The 24,079-nt window shown below is 41.6% G+C and overlaps 1 protein-coding gene across 1 annotated transcript in view; it reads right to left on the bottom strand.

The window, feature by feature from the left end:
* KIF16B (kinesin family member 16B) overlaps positions 1–14,122 on the bottom strand; it is a 3,706,250-nt gene extending 3,692,128 nt beyond the window's left edge. Inside the window, exon 1 of the mRNA XM_044056090.1 lies at positions 13,820–14,122. Coding sequence (XP_043912025.1) covers positions 13,820–13,866 — 47 coding nt within the window. The 5' untranslated portion in view covers positions 13,867–14,122. The remainder of the gene's footprint in view (positions 1–13,819) is intronic.
* Between the last annotated feature and the right edge of the window lie 9,957 nt (positions 14,123–24,079).

The raw sequence follows: 24,079 nt of genomic DNA, 5'->3' as shown, positions 1-24,079 counted from the left end.
AGTATCATCGGTTTCAGTCCTATCACTGCGTGTAATATTTATTGTGAGCACACCAGACTGATTGAGGGCCAGTTGTGCAGATATGACCTTGTTGCTTTTTGTTCAGATATGGACAACATAGAGCAAGAGTGTCCGACATTGTTAATGTATTCCACAACTTGTGTGGACAGTGACAAACAATGGTCATGTGCCCTAGGCCATTTGTAATGCTAGTCAGAGAAGACACATATTTACTGGTGCTTGCCATGACATATTTCAAGGTTAGTGTGCTGTGCCTCTGTCTACCCGTGACATACAGGTGATATCCAGGGTACACCTACCATCTCCCATCCAGTCATCATGATTCCTCTGGATGACAGTCAATGAGGGACTCCCTGGATAAACTGTACTGGGAGTTTAGTCATGAGTGGAGTGAGCTTCTGGGTTATGGACCAATCAGTACAGCATGTCCGGTTTATGTCTGTGCTGGGGTTCAGGCCTGTCATGTGCATAGGTCACCAGCATTCACATTTTACATGGTGCCAAATGTCCATTGATTCCAGCTTGGTCATGGCTTCATATATCAGGCACAGATCACCTCTAGCCAGGCGGTATGGCACTGTGTGGAGCTGCAGTTTGTTTAATCAGGCAACACATGGCATCTTTTACAGCTTTGAGATCCTCCTGGTGGGGTATTTGTGGGGTCTTTCCAGTTGATGCAGGTTTCTGCTAAGGTACATCCCACAAGGGCCATTGTACGCAATTGTGAGGCTGCTGATGGATGACTGGAGAGGCACAATGACCTCCCCTGACCTAGCTGTGCTTACCTTCATGATTAGGTGGGTATATGGTATGTTTCTGTAACCACTACAGACACATGGTTGTCACATGCAGGATATCTATCACCTTGTGTCCCCAGGTCTCTTATTGCTCCTGATGTACTTAATGGGTTAACACCTATGTGGTAATTTGTGGCCACGCATCATGCTTCCACAGGGGATGACTATACACTATTCTGCATTTTGCTTGTTGACATGGCTGTGGCACCACTTGTCTGTTTCTATGTGTGCCTTTTGTAGGATGCTTGTGTCAGCTGGAGGGTCCGATATGGTGGGCAGTTTGCAGTCATCTGCGAACCTGTTCAGACACAGTCCTTCCATGTTGGCCTGTACCTATGTGACATATATACCATACAAGAGAGGTCCCAGGACCGTGCCTTGTGGGATGCCAGTTGTACCTGGTTTGTAGTCCGACATGGCTGCAGCATTTCTGACCAGGTCAGTTCTGTCCTTGAGCTGGTTTGCAACCCATCTACTTGGATAGAGGTTTATAGTTAGGCTGGTGAGCTTCTCTGTACTGAACAACTGGGGTATTGTATGGAAGGGTTTAGCAAGGTCCAGATAGGCTGTGTGAACCACATTCCCCTCATCAATGGCCTTGGTGCGTGTTTCACATGAGACAGACATGTTTAAGGGGCAGGATCTGCCCTATGAAAGCCACACTGGGTAGGGTCCAATGTCTGTAGGTACCCAATCTCGTTATTCCTGGGGTCCATGATCATCCTCTCCATTACTTTGCCGACCAAGATAGTCAGGGTTGAGGGGTGATAGTTTGCAGTATCCATTCAGGCACCACCTTTGTGGTGAGGGACCATTGTTGCTGTACACTGCTCTTTGGGTACATATCCTGTGGTAAGACAGAGTGAGCAGTACTGCTATTTGGTGTTCCATTCTTCTTACAGTTCTTGTTGGACACAACCCAGGACACCATCTGGTACCATTGATGCTGTGTGGTTTGCTTTGTAGATGCTGGCTGTTACCTCAGCATCTGCAATGTCAGGGGGCCAGCACTCTGCTGGGATAGATATTTGGCAGTTTGGTGCTGGTGGGGAGTTTACAAAGAATCCGTTAGGTTGGATGTTGGCAACGTGTGTGGGTTTGGTGTATTGCTTGTGATATTTGAGTAATGCAGAGCATATCTGTGGATTATCACCATGGTTCCTACTGTCAGTTAGGACAGTTGTGTGATTATCCTTTGTGTCCTGCACAATTTGTATCATAGGTTCATACTAGGCTATCTGCCCTGGCCATGTTTGAGCATAGAAAGACTGTGTGTGGCTTTCGACACCCCTTGCAATGTGCATATTATGCCCATTTAGGGTTTACTTTACTAGATGTGACACAGAGATGGCCCCCAGTGTACACCTACTATCTCCCATGCACTTGACCGGATTTCTCTTGTTGAGTATGAGTGTGGAGCTCAGCCTATCATGGACTGGGATTCTGTTCCAGAGTGTAAGGAGCCTCTGGGTTATGAATCTGTCCCTCCAGCACATCCTATTTATCTATGTGTTGAGGTTCAGATATCTCACTGTGGTGTCTCTGCTGGATTTGGAGTTTCTGCAGTGGAGCATGTCCATTCATTCTGGATTGGACATGGCCTTGTACATCAGGCATACATTGCCTCTGACTGGGCAGTATGCATGTGAATTGGGCTGTGGTTTCTACAGCCAGGCAGCAGATGACAAATGTTTGGACCCTTTATCCTCTTGGTGAGGTACGTTTGGGGTCTAACTGCTGCAGGTGTCAGGTAAGGTACATCCAAAATGGGGCATTTTCTCAAGTATGGGCCTGATAAGAGAAGGGTATGGGGGCACAGTGACCTCTCTTGATCTACATGTGCATCCTTTCATGTTAAGGTGGGCAATATAGCCGGTCTTCCTGGCCGCCTTGGCAAGGTGAGTGTCACATGATGGGTTACTGTCCACTTGTGTCCCTAGGTCCCTGATTACTTCTTCCGTACATAATGGGATTACCACCTATGTCATACTTTGTGTGTGCCTTGTTTGGTGAGACATTCATACTCTGCAGTGTCTTCAGGAAGGCTGACTGGGGTTCCTGGGTTTGGGAGGGTGGTCTGTAGCAGGCTGCAAACTGGGACGCAGTTTGAGCCACTGTTACTTGCCCGCGGATAGTCCATGCTGCTTTTTGGTGTGGTTATCCTTGACAATTATTGATAGCCACACTCCTATTGTAGTTTGTTCCATGTTTTGGGGCTGTAAAGCATGGTATAAGGCATAACCTGGTAGTATTAGGGTGCTCTTCTAAGCCTTGACCCAGGTTTCTGTTACAGAACAGATATTACCATTCTCCATGCTGAGGTGGGTTTGGTCTGCATGCATCTTGCAGTTTAGACTTCTGGCATTGGGTAGCATTACGTCCAGGTTGTTATCCCTTGTGCTACCTATGGCAGTGGGTTTGTGTTTCCAGCCTTACCTATTCAAGGCACAGTGGGGGTGACAACAGCCTTTGCCAGTATCCACACAGCCAGGTGTGCTGGGTGATGCCATCCCTAGCAGGTGGAGCATCATGTCTTGCTCGGCATGTCATCCCAGGCTGTCAGCCATTTGTTCCCCTTTGACTAACAGCAATACTTCAGCCAGTTATTGTACTTGATCTTGTTGTCTTCATAGTGTGGCATCATGCTTGGTGAGGGTGAGATGTTAGGCAGGATCATCATGTTTGCATATACTAGATGGTGTTACATTGCTTAAGACATGGCAATCATGCCTCAGGTGGTGCTACAGGGCTGCCTATGTCGGATGCACATACTACACTCCCTGTACATGTTTGAAAGCAGGTTGTGTCATGTTAGGCGTCCCTTTTACTATATGAGTGAGTCAGAGAGGGGTATCATTCCCAGGGTTCCTACTGAGCCAGTGTATGTGCTATGCGTTGCCTCTTTGCCAAGGCCAGGGCATACTGGGCACGCCTCCTTCTGCCTACTGGGGCAGGCTCAGGTTGTTCCTCCTCTGAGTCACCCTCTGCCTGTGATGGCCTTGGCAATGGTGGTGCAGTACTGGTGCAGTACCCTGGATGCTGATGCCTATGAGATCCCCATCATTTCACCAGTTGGTCTCTGGAAGGTACCTGTTGCTAGTATTCTTAGGCCAACACATACCTTGGTTTCCACTGGGATGGGTTCCCCTTTGTTGGTTGTGTGTGTGAGGCGTAGCCTGCACAGCTCAACAATTTGCTGCAGGAGGTCTCTGTCCACTCTATAGCGCTCCACTATCTCCAGCTCATGTAACCCCTGGTAGGTGACCCTGGGCCTGTACACTCTTCTCCGTCTCCTCACTGTGGGTTGTCTGGCAGCATTTGCATTGTCACCACCCTCAGCAAGTCTCCTATGTCTCATAACAGCTATGGCAGCCCCTAACATGTTTTGTCTAAGTGCAGCTTTTTCAGTTTTCACTTCTAATAGTTTACTCCTATCTTGCAGTGTCTCTTGAGAGAAACATACTGCAATGCTGTTTGCAGTGTTTTACGTGCTGGGTTGGGCTAGTATTCTGCCTGTATAATTGCCTGCTTCTAATTGTTTTCACCTGCTAGCTCTACCAGTATTCCCTGCTAGCTTCCCACTATTTCTTCTGCTTCCTTTTTCTTCTCTGTTTCCTCAGGGGGGAGCAGCACGCATACCAGCGAAAGCACGCTCACAGTGGCTACCACGCGCGCGCACACATGCTTACACGGACTAAAATCTGCTTATTCGGGTTAAAACACGCGCACACCAGCGCAAACAGGTTTACAGATCTTTAAACAGGCTCCTATATGCTTACTCTGCCTTACTCAAGACTCCCAGCGCGCGCATGCACGCACAGCAAGAAACTTTGGTGTTAGCCACAGTGTACACCTTCCATTTCTTAACTTTCCCATGCTTATCTGTTGACACTCCTCTTTCTATGCTGTGTGACTGACATTTTTCACATACCACTTTGCTCCAATGAGCTTGATTTCTTTCCGACATTCCCCCCTGTGATGTCACCTATCTCCTATTCTGTTACTCCCCCTTATGTAACTCTTACACTACACGGAATGTGCTCACTTGCTATGTGACAGTGAGATTCACTATCTTACCACTCATTTACATAGGATTGCCTACTAATGCTTAGTTATGTGTCTTACACTCAGCTCCCCCCCTTAGCAACCACTAAACGGTGGCCATGTTGTTTTCGGTCTGCTAGTCCCTGCATTGTAAATCCATGCATTGCATAAAACCCACATTTGTGGGTTTAAAACCTTTATTTTTATGTTTTATATAGAGCAGCCTGTTTGCGCGGGGCTGTGCTGCGTTTAAACCGCCAAAAAAATTTTTTTTTTTCATGTTTGCATCGGGTTACCGTGCCAATGGCCACATATTTGGTCATTGGCATGCTGCCTGACACATATGCACACTTTATTTGGAGCTGACATGGCTCCATTGTGTTATCTGCGGAAACGTACTCAGTTGTCAACTGAGTACATTTCTGCACCTAACATGACTCTTACACAGGCTGGTTTCAGCTTCGTGGATCGCTAATCTACCTCATTTGCATGCCTTTCGGCTGCAAGTGAGGTAATTAGCATATTCACGCCCTGCCCGTGTAAGAGACGTTTTAGCTGGTCTCTTACACGGTATTTCAGGCTGTTCCTGGATCGCTATGGCTGCATGGAGCTGGGGATATAGTTGACAGAGTATTACCTAGGAGTTATAATTACAACCTTATCATTACCACATGGCAGAAGGTTGTTGATGAAGAGAACCAATTTACTCAGAAATATAAACATGGTAAAAAGGTGTTTGGGAATTATAAAGGGGAATGGGAGGATATATATTTTGTGACTGGTTATGCTCTGTTTGTTGAAGGTGTATCACGTATCTTGAGGAAACATTGGTATATTATTACATTAGGATGTGATATATGTAAGAATTTGAAATTGAATATTTCATATAGAAATTCACCTAGCATAGCAAGTACAGTTGTACACACACATATGGGTCGTGAGGTTTTTGGGTCTCGGTGTAAGGGATGCACTACTTGTAGTTATTACATGGATCAGAGAACTACACAAGTCATTAATGGCAAGCTGTTCAAAGTTCCAGGACTATTTAACGGTTATCAACGAATAGTGATTTATGGGGTACTTTGCCCCTGTAATACGTTTTACATTGATAAGACCATATGTCAAGTTAGGATGAGGATACATGAACACATTCAAGATATCAAATACAATTCTCCTACCAGCTCTCTAGCATCACATTTTTTTCAAATTACACAGTAGTGATTCGGATTTATTGAGGTTCTTTATAATGTATGTGTTGACATGTTCTGATTTATTACTTGGATCCTTCTGATACATTACTGGAAAAGGAGGCTTAGTTTATTTTCACTTATGACACTTTGCAACCAAAGGGCCTTAATAATGAATTACTTATAAAATATTTAATACGACAGCTTTGGAAGTATCTTGGAACCTCATTTCATAGAAGTTAGGCTACGTGTATTTTTGTATTAAATTGGCTTATCATTGTTATTACTGTGATAATTATTGTTATTCTACGAACTTGTTTGTTTCAGCTTTAGGTTTTCATATAAATTCATATGCATTGTGATACATTCTATTGTTCCATCTTTCCATCTTTCTATTTAGTAATGTTCTAATTGATGAACTTTTAAGTGCTTTGTTGTTGTATCTTTCGACTTTTCCCGGTTACGGATCGCCACAGCGGAACTCCGGTCCACTAATGATTAGCATTAGATTTTTACGTGCCGAGTTGCTAGCTCTGACGCACAACCTTCAACGAAGGTACGCCCATTCACACATCTCCACACAGAAGACGCTCTGAGAATCATTTAAGTGCTTTACTGTGTTTAAAACTCTTGAACCTTAAATGCATATGCAAAGGCGCTAGTTCAATTTTTTTTTTTTTCCACAGACTGTTCCTGGTTTCTAATAAAGTTGCTTTTTTTGTGCCAAATGATGTTTTTTTCTAAATTTAAGAGAGTGTGTGGAAGTTTATATTTAGCAAAGATCACGAAAGTTGTGTTCCTAATATTGATCTTTTCATTTTATATAGCTTGTTTGGAAAATATTGGTATTGAATTAAATATTGTGATTTTTTCCCATATATCTGGCATGATGTTTTCAGTGAGACACAAACTGATGAGGTACCATAAAGGGACAAGGATACAATCTTAGCATAGTGAAATGAACCATAGGTACATGCCATCTGCTTCTACAGAAGCATCAGTAGGGGTGTTTTCAACTTGTTTTAAGGTGTCCTTAGTTTTTACAGTTTTGATGTACAAAAAGAGTCAGGATATGTGAGGGAGGGTCTGTGGTTTTGTGAAATATGTTATGGACTACTGTGAGTATTTGATGTACAAAGAGAGTCAGGATATGTGAGGGAGGGTCTGTGGTTTTGTGAAATATATTATGGACTACTGTGAGTATAAATGGGAGAGTAGAAAACCCCTTAAGGGAGACCAGGGCAGATATTTACAATGATGAAATTTGTGGGATTTCTGTGAAGTGAATTGTTATCACATATGTTAAATATTTCCCAAATTCTTTTTTTTTTTTTTTGTTTCCGTGGAAAGAAATTTGTATTTCTTAATGAAGTTAACCTTATGACTCCTGGTGACTTGTTTGTTATTTTTGCAAGATTCCTAAAGTATGATGAATCTTTCTCTGATCTTGGTGGTGGGTGAGGACTTTCAATGATGCCATGCTTGGGCTCCTAGCTTAACCACAACGTCTTTTGCTATTCCACACTTATGTTGTTTTACAGAGACTGGAAAACATAAGGAAAGTGTTAGGATTTTTTTGGTAGGGGAGGATGGCGAAAATATGGATGACAGTGCTTCATTTTGGGCCAATTTCTCAAATACAGTCACAGATCAAGAAATGTCATGCTGAAAATCTGTACTCAAAGTTAAGAAACAGGCAATTATGGCAGTGTGTGTTAAAAGACCCACAGTAAGTAACTTAAAAGGTCTTATTTAGTTCACATTTAGCTGTAGAGAACAGTGATGGTATGGTTCTGCAGTGGAAGGGTTGTAGCAATGTGTGACAGAGACAATGAAAGACCGCTCATTTCAGAGTGAAAATAAGAGTGACTATACCACATTTGTGGTGCTAACAAGTCAGTTTAGGTTAACCCCGCCTTGTTCCCAACTCTGTAAAAGGGCACATACAGGGTAAGGCCATGAAAAAACACAAAAATGAATGAGAAGGTTTCAACATTTTCACATCTGATAGTTAGGTAATACTCACTGTTCCAGCTTCTAGGGCGTTTAGCAGCATGCAGAGGTTACATACATTACACATAAAGGTTGTATCACCATCAACAAATAAGTGTAAACAATACGGTCTACTAGGAGGGGGACAGACAAGAGGCTGCTCAATGTATGTATGTGTATTTTTTTAATTTTAGTGTGTGTGGAGGTTTACCGTTTAATAAAGACATGATCACTCCGTCCATCTTAATGACTGGAATTTGTCTTGCTCCACACAGCTTGAGCACTAACTTCAAATTTTCTCCAGCCACAGATGATCCAGTAAAATCACTGAGCACTTTGCCAAACTCTGTATTCTGTTCTTTGCCAATGACTAATTAGTTAATCAAGACTAAAGGCCAAATCAGCAGAACTAAGCCCTGAGCTGAGCCTACAACTTTTCATGTGCACATTCACACCAAGATTTATAACAACTGAGTCAGTCCACTCCATAAAATCACCAACATTTTTCTCACTCTTTCCTTATGTCCATAGTATTCACAATTCAAACCAAAAAAATAAGCTTTGTATTTCCTTTTTCTAATTACAATTTTAAACAAGCTATCATTCTATCTTTGGACTTGTATTTTATATAAAACAGAAATTTAAATTCACTTTTCACTAAAAGGACCTTCCCTCATACAGGCACTACATCAATCACAGTCTATGAAGACAATACCAAACTCTACCTCTGCTGCCAAGGGTGTGGGACTCGCCTAACACTCCACTGGCAGCACACAATTCTGTCCCATACCACCACTGCACTACTCACATGTAAAGTAACAGTCTGTTTTTCAATAACAAGGCTAAACTTTTGATGTCCAATCGGTCAAGAGTTATTTATCATCATAAACTGTTTACAATTTTTAAGCATCTTAATTGTAGCTCTGTCTCAGTATGAGAACATAAGATAACAAATATATCCCTAGTAAGATCTATTTAGTTTTAAGTGCTTTATCTCACCATTATCCAACGAGTAAACGTCATCTACTTAAGATGGAAGATGAATGGATGGACTGTGAACTGGAGCATAGCTAGTTCTCTGGGTTTTCTAATCCAACATATAAAAGAGTAAACTAATATCTGATCACGCTACTGAACAATAAAAGTATAAGTGGATAAATCATACTACTAACACAGATGTTTTTCAAAGTAGTAAATGAACATTTCAACACCATCGCTGTTTCACCTGAAATTAACTTGTAAACTAATGCTCTGCAATTCCAATACCATCCTACACTATTCAAAACAAACATGACACCAGTACTATTAAGTTACTGTACTAACACTTAATCAGCTTTTTTCTTGATCCTTAGATAGAAACTTTCATCAAAAGTGGAAAAAAAGAGCCACTGAACTTGTGATGACCCACCACTGGACCAGTAATCAAGGAGCCTCAATCCTCATAACTGGCAACAGTGGGAACGTACACTGGAAGGATGACAAGTATACACACAATATTTCCAGATGCAGCTCTCTGCATCAAGTGCAATTTCCCTTAAGAGCACACAGAGACCACAATCAGTTTGGTGCTGGTTTCCCCCTCTTTCTCCAGATCTCCAATAAGATTCCCCACTAGCATAGCTAGAGTTGAGATCTCAGCTGAGTGGCCAAGCCAAGACCTCCAGCACCTTCTCGGTCCAACCAGTGCTTTGTGTCCCTGCCCAAGGAGCTGACACGCACTCTGAGGTTTGATTTACACACACACACCTGGGAAAAGGCTGGTACAGGTTTACTAACTATGCCTCCTTTTGCCCAGACTATAAGGTAGTTATCACTGTCACCAGCCAACTCCTTATCAGTGTCTAATCTTGCTGTGTAATACTAATATTAATACAAAATGACAGCTTGACCAAGAGCAAGGCTATTAGGAGTGGCCCACACATGGGTACCAAATAAATATGCAAGTATTCCCAAAACATAAATATCTCTAGACATTTCAGCCACAGTGAAAGGTTTAAATATATACTCAAAGTGGTTTAAATATATACTCAAAGTGAAATCAGAGTTGAAAATCACAGGAAATATTTAAAACACTGCAGGACAGTCTCAAATAAAGAAAGAAAAATATCTAAACTAAGCTTCACTATATTCCTGACTGAATCTAAGAGAATTCCTATACCCTAGTTAACTTACTTAACTGGAGCAAGGCAGATGTTGTGGTGAATGGTTCATCAGGTCCAAGACAGAATACAGAATGTTCTGTCTCTCTAAGAGACTTTTTAAATGGATATCTCAAATATTACTGCTGGGATAACTTGCAGAATGAATTTCCTGTCATCTAACTTTATCCCAGGTTAAACCCCGACTGCTGGAAACTGGCAGTATTTAGCATCTACATGTGAAAATACACAGACCTCAGATCTTTGGCAGATGCTGGAAGTTATAAAACAACTGCATTCCCCCACATTTCATGACTAGTAATTATTGCACCCCAAGGACAATACAGAAAGCTTTTCAGCACAGACTCTGTCTAGCTGCATTGAAAATTGAAAGATACCATATTTTATTGCATAGCCATAACACAATTTAATTTCAGCTATTTTTCTGAGGTTAACCTCTGCATTCCAGGTTCAACTGTTAAAATGTATAGATTTAAACCGCTACAATAGTGCAAGTACTTTTCTGTTCTCTTCCAGCAGGGCTCACAGTGGTTACATCTTAACCACAAACACTTAACACACATACCACTTTGATATACACATGACATACAGTTGTAATACATTTGTCACACAGACATCTTATAAATCATTTTGATATTCACAAATGACATATAATTATTTACACAATTCTAGCTAGCTGTCACAGAGCTAATTGAATAACTTTCTCCATATTGTGAAAAGAGAGAGAAAATGGTGAACTGAAGTGGAACTAATAATAAAATATTTTATAGAGCATCTGTGGAATTTAATTATGAGCCAGTAGAAGGATAAAATCTTCAAACCATTTGTCCATATCGAATGCTGAACTAGACCATATGATCAGCTTATAATGAGCCTTGTGGAAAATGATTTACCAGTTTTACTATAGTCCTTCCAATTAATACAACATACAGAAGAGGAGTGCAGTAGTCACTGTTCAGATTCATAAAAATTCAGTAACCCCCAATCCATTACTACAAGTATTTATTCCAAAACACTGTATTCTTCCCACAATGATACTTATTCTACAAAGCCCATTCACTATTTATAATATTTTGCCATAAAATCTTCATAGAATGACACCCCCACTCTGAATGCATACAATTAGCCCCAGTCTTGTGACAATGCCAACACTGGACATGCCACATCAATCCAAATCGGTGGGTGGGACATGCCTCAATTAAAACATCACTTGACAAAGATAAACCTAGGGACTACAGGCCACCTGTTGTCATAAATACCTTTGAGACAAAAAAAGTGTCCTTAGAAAGACGACTGAGCAGCACTGCATTCCATTTAGTTAATAATTCAGAATATGGGGAAGGGGTACTACTGAAACCTTTGTAGATGGTTCCCCAGTCCCTTCCATTTTTTAAAGGAAAGTCAATAAAAATAGGGTTACTTTTAAGCTGATGAAAGCATTACATCATGTTCTGCTTGTCAAAGAGCTTCTTACCTTCAATTGACAAACAGTTCTTCACAACCAATGGAAAGGGCCTACCAAATAGACTGACCAGTCTTAGTTTCACTTCTGCACCTTGTCTATTCATTTTCTGACACTATCTACTGTAAAACTCATTGCCACTACTGTCACCAATATTTGTCAAATTCTAGCCAAGAGTCTACCCCAATATGAATCACGTTCTATCATTAAAACATCCTCCAAAATGAACAACTCTTCCAGTTCTACTTTTGCACGTGGGTTATGACTTGTGAATCACTGCAAGTCAGCCTATGTATGTTACTCTGATCTCTGAGATGACATTTCCAGTCTCTGATCTCTAAGATGAGAGAGTGACAGTGGTATAACTGTGCAACCACTACCATACCTCAAATAAATGATTTACTGAGGCCTATAACAGTTTGGAAGGCATAAGCCAGTACTGCAGGACAAAATGCTAATTTGCATTTCTCCATACTATACCAGCCCTATCACTGGTTCACAAAGAGAATGGTCAGTGAACACTGGCCTACAATTCACACCACTCAGTTTAGTGTACAGCAGCTCAGAATTGTGACCCCAGAAGTTTCTGTTACTTTGCTTGTGCAGGGAAAGGGTCAGGTGCACCTCTGGATATCTAATTTGCATCTGATCTGCCTTAGTACTGCAGTGCTGCTGTCTACAATTCACTGCATATTGCAGATTACATGAGTGGGACTGCAGATTTTCTTTATTTTACTTAAAGTATCTAAATGCTTAATCTTAAGCATTGCCCAGTTACAATGTGGTACACAAACACTACAACAAAATGAAACCAAAGCATCGAAGCATGCCTAACCTAAGGGGTGCAACATGCAAGAACGTGTGTGTGTGTGTGTGTGTGTGTGTGTGTGTGGGGGGGGGGGGTTATAGTGTATTTTCAGATATTATAAATGTGTGGGATACTGCCCATGCATGTTGCACTAACTGGACCTGTACATATGCAGTGTCAAAAGATGCAAGGATTTTTAGTTGGAAAGGCTACTTTGTATATACTTTGTGTTCAATTTTTATTTATTTACTTTGCTGAATACTTTAGAATTCTAGGTGGATTTCAACTGCTTATGTGTATTACTCCAAAAGTTGGGAAGAATAAGAATTTGGATCTTTTGGTAAGATGAATAACATAACAGAATCGTCGTCTATGTTTATGAAGAACTAGACCAATGAAGTAGTAGTCGTGGTGATCGCACTGCATCACGCCCATTAAGCAAACTTGTCTCTGTAAGGTACATTCTGCTAAGAACAAGAATAATACCAATTTGCTATCCGTTCAATTGCAGCTGACATGGCAGGTCAGACTATCTAGGGGGTACTTAAAAAATGGAAAATCAACATAAGCGTTTGTGTCATTGGATACCCACGACAATATGGTCTAAAAGATCTTGAAAAACAAAGTACATTTACCTCTACACGAAGTGTTGTATTAGGATGCCAAACTTTTGTAAATCAAAGTTATCTAGTAACTCATCTGCGAACACTGACAGCACAGCGAAATCCACCTGCAATGGGGATTTTTCATGTGCACAAGGAGGAGCGGTGACTCTACCTTAATTAAAAAAAAAAAAAAAACCGAACCGAGGATTTCACGGAACAACTTTACATTTCAAACTTCAAAACGTAATGCTGGACGTATATACAACACTCAGCTCAGTGGAGATGTGTTCTTCAATGAAGTATCGTTCAGTCTTAAGAAAATGTACAAAAAGACCCTAAACGGCCTCACTGCGTCTAGCTACTAAAACAGCTGCATGGATGTGAAAGTTTTGATATTCATAACCAACTTGAACAGTCCGCATGTCAGCTTCTACTTACAGCAATAAAACTGTCAAACGGGGACGCCAAATCTCAAACTAAGCGAACAAACTTCAAACCGCAAAGGGTCCCTCAAAATGTCCCTAATTACAATACAAGTAAATATAAATACAATTACTGCATTGCAAGGAATATTCTTCTTCGCCAACGTGTGAGTAATTGACTCTAATGCTATCAGACTATATACTTTAAGTCACGACAGTGTGTATTAAAACACAGCAGGTGGAAACATTGATTTCCCACGATAGAGATGGTAAGAGCTGTCTATGTAACATGTTTACATATCCAACACACCACTCCTCTTACCTGCGATTCAGTGGCCTGACCCGCACTGCTACTTTCACTGATGCCATGACTCATCCCTGTTATCCCGATCACCTGTTCTTGCAAACTGTACTTTATGAAATGTAACGTCTGTGCTATTTTACTGCTTAAAGCAAATGTGCTCATTTAATTTACACAGCGTATTTAATTCCCTTTTTGTGTCTCCTACTCATTATTAACACACAGTTTTGTGAACGGCGAAAGTAGGCAACTGCTGTCAGCTGACGAGCGAAACAGTAATGGGAGCTGGGCAGGGACAAACGCGCATCTCCGCCTAGCAAATCGTTTCACCAATAGGTGCCTGTGTGCTGCTTGACATCTCAGTGTGTGATTATATTAGGGCGGGGCATGGTAATAAACGTTAATAAGCACTGCTCTGAGAACGCATCGTTGTAATGCCAAGAGGTGGATGTTTCTTGTAATATATGGCTAAAGGAACAAACAAGCGCATTTTTGCTTGCTGGTGCCTTGAAGTATGATCAATGGTCTGTCTTTGCCAGGATTTCTGTATTAAAATAGGACTGCTTGAAATATAAATGTGGCATCTTTTCCAATCCACTCTGACAGCCAGCCAGCAACATTAGTGGGGGTAGGGGGGCGTGTCACGCCAAGTACATAAAGTAAATCAAAAACATGTGTAACTTGTGACCGAAGTTACACGCGTAAAGCTTTTTGGCATCAAAATATATAGAATATTTTTGGAATTGTAATTTAATTCGAAGTCTCATCAGTTGTAGCTGTTTCAATGGCTTCCTAAAAGTTTGTTTCTCTAGCTCTCATTCACCCAGTCAGTACAAATCCCAACAGAATCGGGGACAAATACAGAAATAATCACTAATCAGGGGCACTTTTTTAAATCTTAGGTCTAGTAACGTGACGCATTGAGAGAACATGAAATAATATGCAGTTTCTAAGTAAAAAAAGTCTATAACTTTAATTATTGCCATTATTTGTTAAGTGCAATACCTTTCACCAAAAGTCACCAATTTTAGGAGGGATTAATAGGGACACCGCTAAAATGTTAGTCAAAATCAGGGACAGTTGAGAGGTATTCTGATACTTTTCTGTCTGGCTTTTTCGTGTGAAGGGGCACCTTGATAAGCGGAGTTTTGATTGTTAACAGTATAAGTAATTTATGGATGTATGCTTGGAAATATTTAATTATTTTGGATTAAACTATCTTTTATCAGTACATGAAAGGAGAGAAACTGTTTATATGTTCATTTTTATCACCAGAGACTTATATTTCTGAGTACACAATAGTGACTTGGCAATAAATGGAATAATAATAATAATTAGAGGTGTGACAGCCATGCCCAGTGTAAAGAAATGGCAGCATACTCTCGGACTCGACAGTCTGTCCCTCATAAAATGGTTGATTTACTGGTAAATCAGTGAGTATTACAGTTAACTAATAATGCCAGTGATTCATTTCATACATTTTATTGTTCAAAAAATGCACATTGATGTAAAACCCAATGTCCTTAGTGGTTCACTGTTGCAGTCATGACTGTAGGGTTCTTCCTGCCAGCAGCAGCCCTCGATCGGCCAGAATCCCAAAGTCTGGATTGGGCGTCAGCTGAGGTCACTTTTATCCTGACGTCAATGCGCCAGGAAGTATAAAGACCTCAGCCGACGCCATTACCCCAGTTTTTCTTGCCGCACGGTGCCCTGAGCAGTTCGTTGATACCGGTCAGCCTACTCCTGTCTGTTTTTGGATTTACTTCCAGGATTTTTCATTTTTTAAAATAAGTACCCTGTTGAGGAGGTCCTTTTCTTGCTCCAGTCAGATGTCAGAAAGAGTTAATAATTGTATTTCTTGTGGGACACAAATACCTCATAGGGATTTTCACTCTTATTGTATTCCCTGCCTGGGGCCTGACCACAACGTTGCTAATTGTGGGTTCTGTGCATACTTTTTCTAAGCATTACAACCTCCCTCTCTATTCTAAATTTAGGGCCGGTTTTGCAAAGTTTTGTGGCCGCTCCTTCTGTTTCTCCTCCAGCCACCCTTTCTTAGCTTTGGGACTCAACCCTACAGTCATGACTGCAACAGTGAACCACGAAGGACATAGTACAGTTGTGTACTCTTACCATAAATGTAGATGTTCGAGTGTGTTTACTGTTGCAGTCTGCGTTACCCTCCCTCCTCCCCCTCTTTTGTTTTTTCTTTGAGTATTGTCTGTTTTGAGGTATTTTGGCTGCTGAGGTTTTGGGCACCTGACATCTGGGGCAAGAAAAACTGGGATAATGGCATCAGCTGAGGTCTTTGTACTTCCTGGCGCATTGATGCCCAATCCAGACTTTGGGATTCTGGACGATCGAGGGCTACTACTGGCAGGAAGAACCCTACAGTCATGACTGCAACAGTGAACACACTCGAACATCTACATTTATGGTAAGTGTACACAACTGTACTTTTCTTCTATTCATTTTAAGCCAGTTAGAGTACTATTTAAAATTGTCCTCTGTTTTGCTCATTTGTCACCCCATTAGTTTTTTGTTTTGTTCAGAATTCTTGAGAGGTATGCTGCATTGTCATTTTGGAGTGAAAACATTGACAGTTATCCCTGTGTTGCTTTCTCAGTTAAACATAGTTTCATAACTTCTATAGTTTATCAAGCCAGTCAATCGATATATCTGTTAAGGAAACTATAAGAATAGACAGCATACACATTAAAACATCCAGAAAATGCCAGTGTAGAAAGAACACAGCAAAAATGAGGTGGTGTACAAGAATGATATTTGTGTTTACTTAGAGTACTCACATAAGCACTTATAAGTCATAGTAAAACATTTTCTTGAGATAAACCAGAAAACCTTACACAGAATGGTAGTCCTGCAGATATTTTTAGTAGATTCCATAGCTGCAAGGCACAAAAAGAAAAAAAGGCTTATGCTTAGGTCTGCATAAGCACCCTGGGAGCTACCATCAGTTCCAAGGATGATGAATGCAGAGTCAGAATTGGTTGCTATGGTATCAGCAGTGCTTACAGACAGAAGAGACCCAAACAAGTCAGGGCTAAATGGACCATGACCAAGACCGTAAACAATGCACATGCACAAATAGACAACCAGTGAAGGTCGTATCCATGCAACCAAGTAAATGTACTGACTTAGAACACCCATAACATGGACCAAAGAAAAAAAAAAACAACTATGTAGCAGAGTTGGGAAGTGAATTTACATCACTAGCTTGCAACAGCATATGGTAATTCAACATACTAGCAGTTATCAGGAAAAGGTCCATGTAGATCAGTGCTCTATCCTGATTAAATGATATAAGTAAATAAAAAAATTATGAGGTGTAATGGCCAATGAATGTGCCATGGAATTCTGCACCAGTTGGAGTTAGTCATGTTCACATTCAGGTAGGTCCAGATAGATTGCAGTGCAATAATTAAGTTGAGACAAGACTTGCATATGCAGGATTGCTTTTTAAGACTTACGGTGCAAAAAAATGATTGATGTGAGTGTTATGCCTTCAGAGATAAAATAATTTGACCACAGATTACTCTTGATCCGTAAGTGTCAATAAGACATGAAAAATCACCCTTTCACTCATCTTAGATACAAATTCCAAGCAGTCACCCTCATAAATAAATATGTTGTGTCTTTCAGCTTATCCCGGTTAGGGGTCGCCACAGCGGAACTCCGGTCCGCTAATGTTTGGTAGTGGATTTTTACGTGCCGAGTTACCAGCCCTGACGCAAAACCTTCAACGAAGGCATGCCCATTCACTTATGCCTCCACACAGAAGACGCTCTAGCTGAGAATCGAACGGGACAACGTCTTGCTGTGAGGCGACAATGCTACCGCAGCACCACTACCACGGGTTAATAAGTGAATTAATTTTCAGAATACCAGAGGATGATGTCCAAGCAGTCTTATAGGGAGGTGAGAGATGCTTGGAAATCTTGATGGAAGGAAAGGTACAGTTAGCATTATCTAAATAACAGTGGTATTGAGAACCTGTCACCCTAATGACATCACCCAGAGGATGCATATAACAAGTGAGCAAAAGAGGCCCCAAAATAGATCCATGTGGGCTGCATCACATCATAGAGTATAGTAACCAAGAATTAAACCCAGAAATAACACTCTGCAACCAACCAGGGTTGTAGGGGGCAAGCCACACATGTATGGTAGATGACAACCCAGAGTACAACTTTCATCACCTTAAGAGGATTTTAATGGTTAGCCATATTAAATACTGAACAGAGATAAAGCAGGATCAATATAGAATACATTATTTCATCTGTCACTACTGGGAGGTCAATAAACACTTTAAGAAGGGAGCCAAGCCATATACTTAACATTTTTGATGATGCTGTATTATGGTGTGATGGTCCCTACCACAGGCCAGAAATCAAGAAGCCTCAATTCTCACCACAGACACCAGTGAGGGACAGCCAGTAGAAACAAAGATGGATACATACAGAATTTTCAGATGCAGATCTTTCCACCAAGCGCAATTTCCCTTAAGAGCACAAAGGGAGCACCCTCCGGACCTGGGACTGGGCTATCTGTCTATCTCTTCAAGTCCCAAACAAGACTCCATACTGACCACTTTGGAGCTCTGTGTCCTTGCTCCAAGTAGCTGACACACACACAAACACACACACACACACACACTTAGATATTTGATTTACACACATACAGACATACAGACACACTTGGGAAAGGCTGACACATATTTATTTACCACCTGTGTCTCCTCTATCAGACTATAAGTAATTACGCTGCCACCAGTCAGCTACACTATGGCTCTTATAAGAGTATTCAGTCATACTGAGTAAAATTAATACTAATACAAGTGATAGAGTTTGACCAATGCAGCAAGGCTTTCAGGAGCAGCCACACTGTCACTAAAATAAGCATAATTACTCCAAAGATGTTAAAAGTATTCTCTAAAAGACCAGCCATAATGAAAGCTATAGAAATATTTAATAATAAATAATAAAATAGAAAACATGAGAATACTGAAAATCTAGTTACAATAAACACCAGAGTTTCAGCCACAGGAGATATAAAAAATAACACATTTGGAAAGATTCACACAGATGCAGAAAACAATACTTAACTAATCTCACTAAATTTTCTTGACTGACTAAAGAATTACTGTTGGCTAGTTAAATTACTTACTACAGCAAGGCAAGATGATGAGTGCTGAGTTGCTTACTACAGCAAGGCAAGATGAGGTGTGTGGTTGTTTGAGATATCCATGAAAGATCTTTCCTGTCAGGTTCCAAAAAACAAAGTGCTTTTGAGAGAATTCCGGAATATCTTTCACTAATATCTAAAAACTAATTTCAGCGCTGGTTATAGAATGATATCACATCTGGTCACCTGGCTCTGGTACAATACACACCCAGAGCTTTGTTAAGATCTCTTGCAGCATCTGAAAGCTATACAACAATTTTAAAACCTCTCACCCTTCTAGGGTAGCAATTAGGTCACCCCTAAGAACAATACAGTAAGATTTCCTTTTTCTGGTTTTCTCAGACATTTTTATCTCTGGCTGCAATTAAACATATAAGATAAAATCTTTATGGGCTAAACCAACCTATTTAATTTTCTACCTATTTTTCAAAATTAGCTGGACTGAGATTAACCACTTCCCATTTAGAATTCTCTTTTAAAACATATACATTTTAATCAGTTATAATAATAATGTCTGGCATACATGTATATCTCTTTTCTGTCCAGCAGGACCCACTGTTAATGCATTTTTAACACAAACAACTTTAAAAATACATTTTTAACACAAGCATCTGTACAGATCAGTGTGATAGTCAAGTGACATAAAATTCTTTACAAAACTCCAGCTAGCTATGCTGGCATATGTTACACATGCAGTGCTCTACACACCATGGCACAGATGGCACTACATCATATCATCACATCTCTCCCTCCTTTGAAGACTGAAGCTAGTTATTCAAGTGACCCTAGAAAAATGTTGCTTAAGAGAAATGGGCTTGTCTGAGAACACATTAACATATTCCCTGTCTTGAAAGCCCATTTGTGTTGGCATTGCTGACCCATTACAGTGCTGCACTGTCATGTCATATGTCTGCTACCCTAGTCTCCTCCTTAATAACTTGGCATTTTGCTGGCCAGCACAATGTAGCCATGTTAAGAGATTGTGGTCTGTAACCACAGTGAATTTCCTTCCATGCAGATGGGCTTAAATTTCTGCAGTGCCCATACTATGGCTAGACATTTTTTTTCTACAGCTACATAGCATTCCTCCTTGGGTTGGAGTCTACAGCTAAGATATACAACTGGGTGCAATTCTCCTTCTATGGAAACCTGGCTGAGTACAGCCTCCACCCCATAGTTTGAAGAATCCACCTGCCAACCACTGCAAATACTCAGTAACAGGACCTCCCTATCATGGTAACATTTCATCATGCTAACATGGTACAATCTGTGCCCTTGCCTCCTGCCTAGCAAATTTGACATGTAATTAACATCACTGACCTTCCTTAACATTCAGAAGGGTCCCTCCCAAGTTGCCTGAAGCTTATTCTGTCTGACAGGAATGAGCACCATCACCTGCTGTCCCACAGCATACGCTAGGGTTCGAGCATTCCTGTCATAACAACCATTTTCTACTGCTGGGCTCCTGCCAGGTTTTCCTGAGCCAAGCCTATGAGCTCCCTAAGCCTTGTTCTGAGGTTTAGGACATATGCCACAACAGACTTCTTGTGGTATTCGCACTCACCATCCCAATCATCATGAATCAAATGTAAAGGTCCCCTCACCCTATGCCCATACAGCAACTCAAAGGGTAAAACCTGTGGATTCCTGGGGTACCTCTCTTTATGCAATCAGCAGATGGTGCAAATATTTGTCCCACTTTCTCTCAGACTAGTCTGCAAATACCTGTAACATGGTCTTTAGTGTAAAGTTTAACCTCCCACAAGACCATTAGTCTAGGGGTGGTAGATGGTGGTCTTCAGATGCTCTACTCCCCAGTGCTTCCACAGAGAAGCCAGCAGGTCTGGCATGAAATTGGCAATTCTGTCAGTCAGTATTTCTCTTGGGAAATGTACCCTGCTGAAAATCTCTAACAAAGCATCTGCCATCCTCTCTGCCTCAGTGGAGGATTGAGCCACCACCTCAGGGTATCTAGTAACATAATATACTACCACCAGGATATACTTCTTCCTTTGGAACTTGGGGTACTCAGAGACCCTGCGATATCCATAACGACCCTCTGAAATGGATGTTGAACCACAGGCAAATGCATCAAAGGAGCTTTGACTTTGCCTACTGTCTTGCCTAACTTTTGGTACTTCTCACAGGTCCTGCAGTACCCTGTTACATCCCTTGCAACTCCAGGCTAATAAAAGTTCTGTATAATATGTCTCTTGGTATGCTATATGCTCATATGACCTGCAAAAGGAATGTCATGGGCTATGGCTAGAAGTGCCAGATGGTGAGCTCTGGGTACTACCAACTGCTGTATTACCTCACCCTCTAGCCCTCCCTGAGGGGTCTACTCTCTATACAGTAACCCTTTGTTCCAGTATACAGACTCCCCTTTTCCTTGAGAATCAGGTGTCTCCTTAGCTACCTCCCTCAAGCCTCGTAAGGTAGGGTCAGATAGCTGAGCCTGTCTCAACTCTACCTTTGTGACCCTTCCCAACTCCCTTTCCACAGAAAATCTGGTATCTTCTGACAGTGATGCCTCACTTTCAGCCTGGGAACTACCACTCACCTCTTCCCTTGCAGTCACCCTGTCCACAGGAACATCAATACCTACCAGCAACTGTGGCTCACCTTCAGTCTCACTGTTACAGTGTAGCTTCCTCCCTGAAATCACCACATCACCAGCCCCAGTTTCAGGTGTGGGGTCTGTCTGGGTCTACCCGAGGTTACTAGACCCACGTGCCTGTCTCCAAGTCTGACTACATGTAACTGCATGCACACAAGGTTATCAAAATCATTCCCTATCAAGGCATCTGCAGGGATATCCTCAAACAAACCTACCTGCTTGCTTCCTTTTCCACCCACCCAGTCAATGTGAGTTCTGGCCAAAGGTATTTGGAATGGGGTCCCTCCTAAAGCTCTGAATAGAGTGGACTGCTCAAGCAAGTACTTCTCCCCTTTAACCACTGCAGGCTTCATAATGCTTATGTCAGAGGCTGTGTCTCTTTTAGCAGTGGCCTGTCTTCCATCCACTAAGATAGGATACAAACTCCAGTGATAGTTTGGTACCCCTGTTGTCTCCAGACAACTTACTACTGGCATGCTGTTATTCTCGCTTGCTGATTCCCTCATCTTTTGTTCCTAGCCTTGCTTCAGTGAACATTTGTATGCTACATGGCCCCTCTGGTTACACTTAAAATATCTAACCCTTGATCCTGCCCATGTAACTGAACTAGTGGCTTCCATGTTACTGGCAGACTCTGTTGGGGTAGTTTAGGCTGCCCACCATGGGTTCCCTTATATCCATGTGCAGCACTGGGTATCCCCTTTCTGTGCAGTGGTGCCCTGCTTGCCAAGTAGAGATCCCCTTTTCTCCCCACCTCATCAGCAGAGTTACACTCCCGGTCTGCCAACCAGATTCTCGTGTCCTTAAGCAAAGTGCTAAGCGCTTGTTCCCTCACCAAAAGGTCTGCCAGCCTTTAAAAACTGGTGACCTGACATCCACTCATCCACCTATGAAAATAAGTGCTTAACTCAGCAATATAATCACATACACATTCATCTCCCTTGTGTCTATGCTCACAAAACTCTTTTCTGTAAGCTTCAGGTGTTAGCTTAGAACATTCCAATTACAATTTTACCATGGGGTAAGGGGGTCATGAACAATACCCAGACCACTTGGTCAACATTATACTGTTTACATACTCGTTCAAAGATATGAATAAAGCTATCAAAATTATCACCCTCTGTAAACTATGGAAATATTTTATTGACCTTTATTGCTTCTGAGGTTTGGTTATTCCCTGCCCCATTACCTCAATGACCTTGATGAAGAGACTTCATCCTCCAAATGCCAGTCTCTCATTCTCGTCGTCCTTCAAACACCCCAGTCTCTCTTTCTCTTCACCCTCCAAATGTCGCAGTCTCTCTTTCTCTTTGACTTCCAAATGCCACAGTCTCTCTGTTGATTCTAACTCCATCTGTTTTGCCTGCCACACTATCTCATTTTCTTCAGTCTCCAAACACTGTAGTCTCTCTGCTGATTCTAATTCCAAATGTTTGGCTTCCAGTTCAAGTCTCTTTAACTCCAGATGGGTTTTTAAGTCCTCTGAGGAAAAGGTGAACTGTCCTGTTTCTGGGGGCTGCACATCCTCATCTCCAGACTGGTTGTCTTCCTGGTTGCTGGTCCATACTGAAGTTGTGATTAAGGCTGAAATCTTTTCCTCTTTAGTTAAGTTAGCATATTTAGTTTGCCAAACTATTACTATGCCTATGCTGCTGCTGTGCCTCTGCCTAATGAGTGATCCCTGGGTATATCTGTATATTCATCTCCCATCCATTGGTCCCTCTTGAACAAGGCCAGCGAAGTGCTCTGGCCTCACATGTAATGGTTTTTGTTCCTTGTTCCACAGAGTCTCTGGTCTCTGGGTGATGAATCTGTCGCGTTCTCTTAATAAGGTGTAAAGGTTTAGGTCTCCCGCCCTCTTGTCTTTGAGGGATCTAGATTTTTGAGGAGGTGAAGTTCATCAAATCAGGATCAGGGTTTGACATGTATATATGTCAGCAGGTCACCACCTGAGCCAGCGGTATGAGACTGAATAGGAGCTGGAGTTCTTTCAGTCGGGAGACCCTTTATTCTTTTGGTGAGGAACCTTTGGGGCCTTCCAGCTGCTGCAGGTGTGGTGTCGTCAGAGAATGGGGCATGGGGCTACTCAATCAATCATAGGAGTGATGAGTGAGAGTAGGGGATGATGACCTCCCCTTGATCTAGATGTGATCCCTTCATGATCAGGTGGGCAATGTAGAAGGTTTTCCTAACTAATTTAGCAACATGAGTGTCAAATGAGTTTTCAAGGGTATGACTATGCATTTCTTGGCATCAAAGGGTATGACTATGCATTTCTTGGCATTTAACTTTAGGCCATGGCTCTGGCACGCCAGTTTGCAACCCTTCTTGTGATGTATGGGTTTACATTCACATTGAGTTTTTTGAGTTTTTACCTGTGGGGTATTGTGTTATTCGGTCTGAAGGCCAGGTAGGTAGGGCTGTATGGACTGCCTTTCCCCTTTCAATGGCCTTGGTGA

This window comes from Protopterus annectens, chromosome 1.part2 (genome assembly GCF_019279795.1).
Source record: "Protopterus annectens isolate FY-2018-M chromosome 1.part2, PAN1.0, whole genome shotgun sequence".
NCBI lineage: Eukaryota > Metazoa > Chordata > Ceratodontiformes > Protopteridae > Protopterus > Protopterus annectens.
This window is presented reverse-complemented; position numbering and strand designations above follow the sequence as displayed.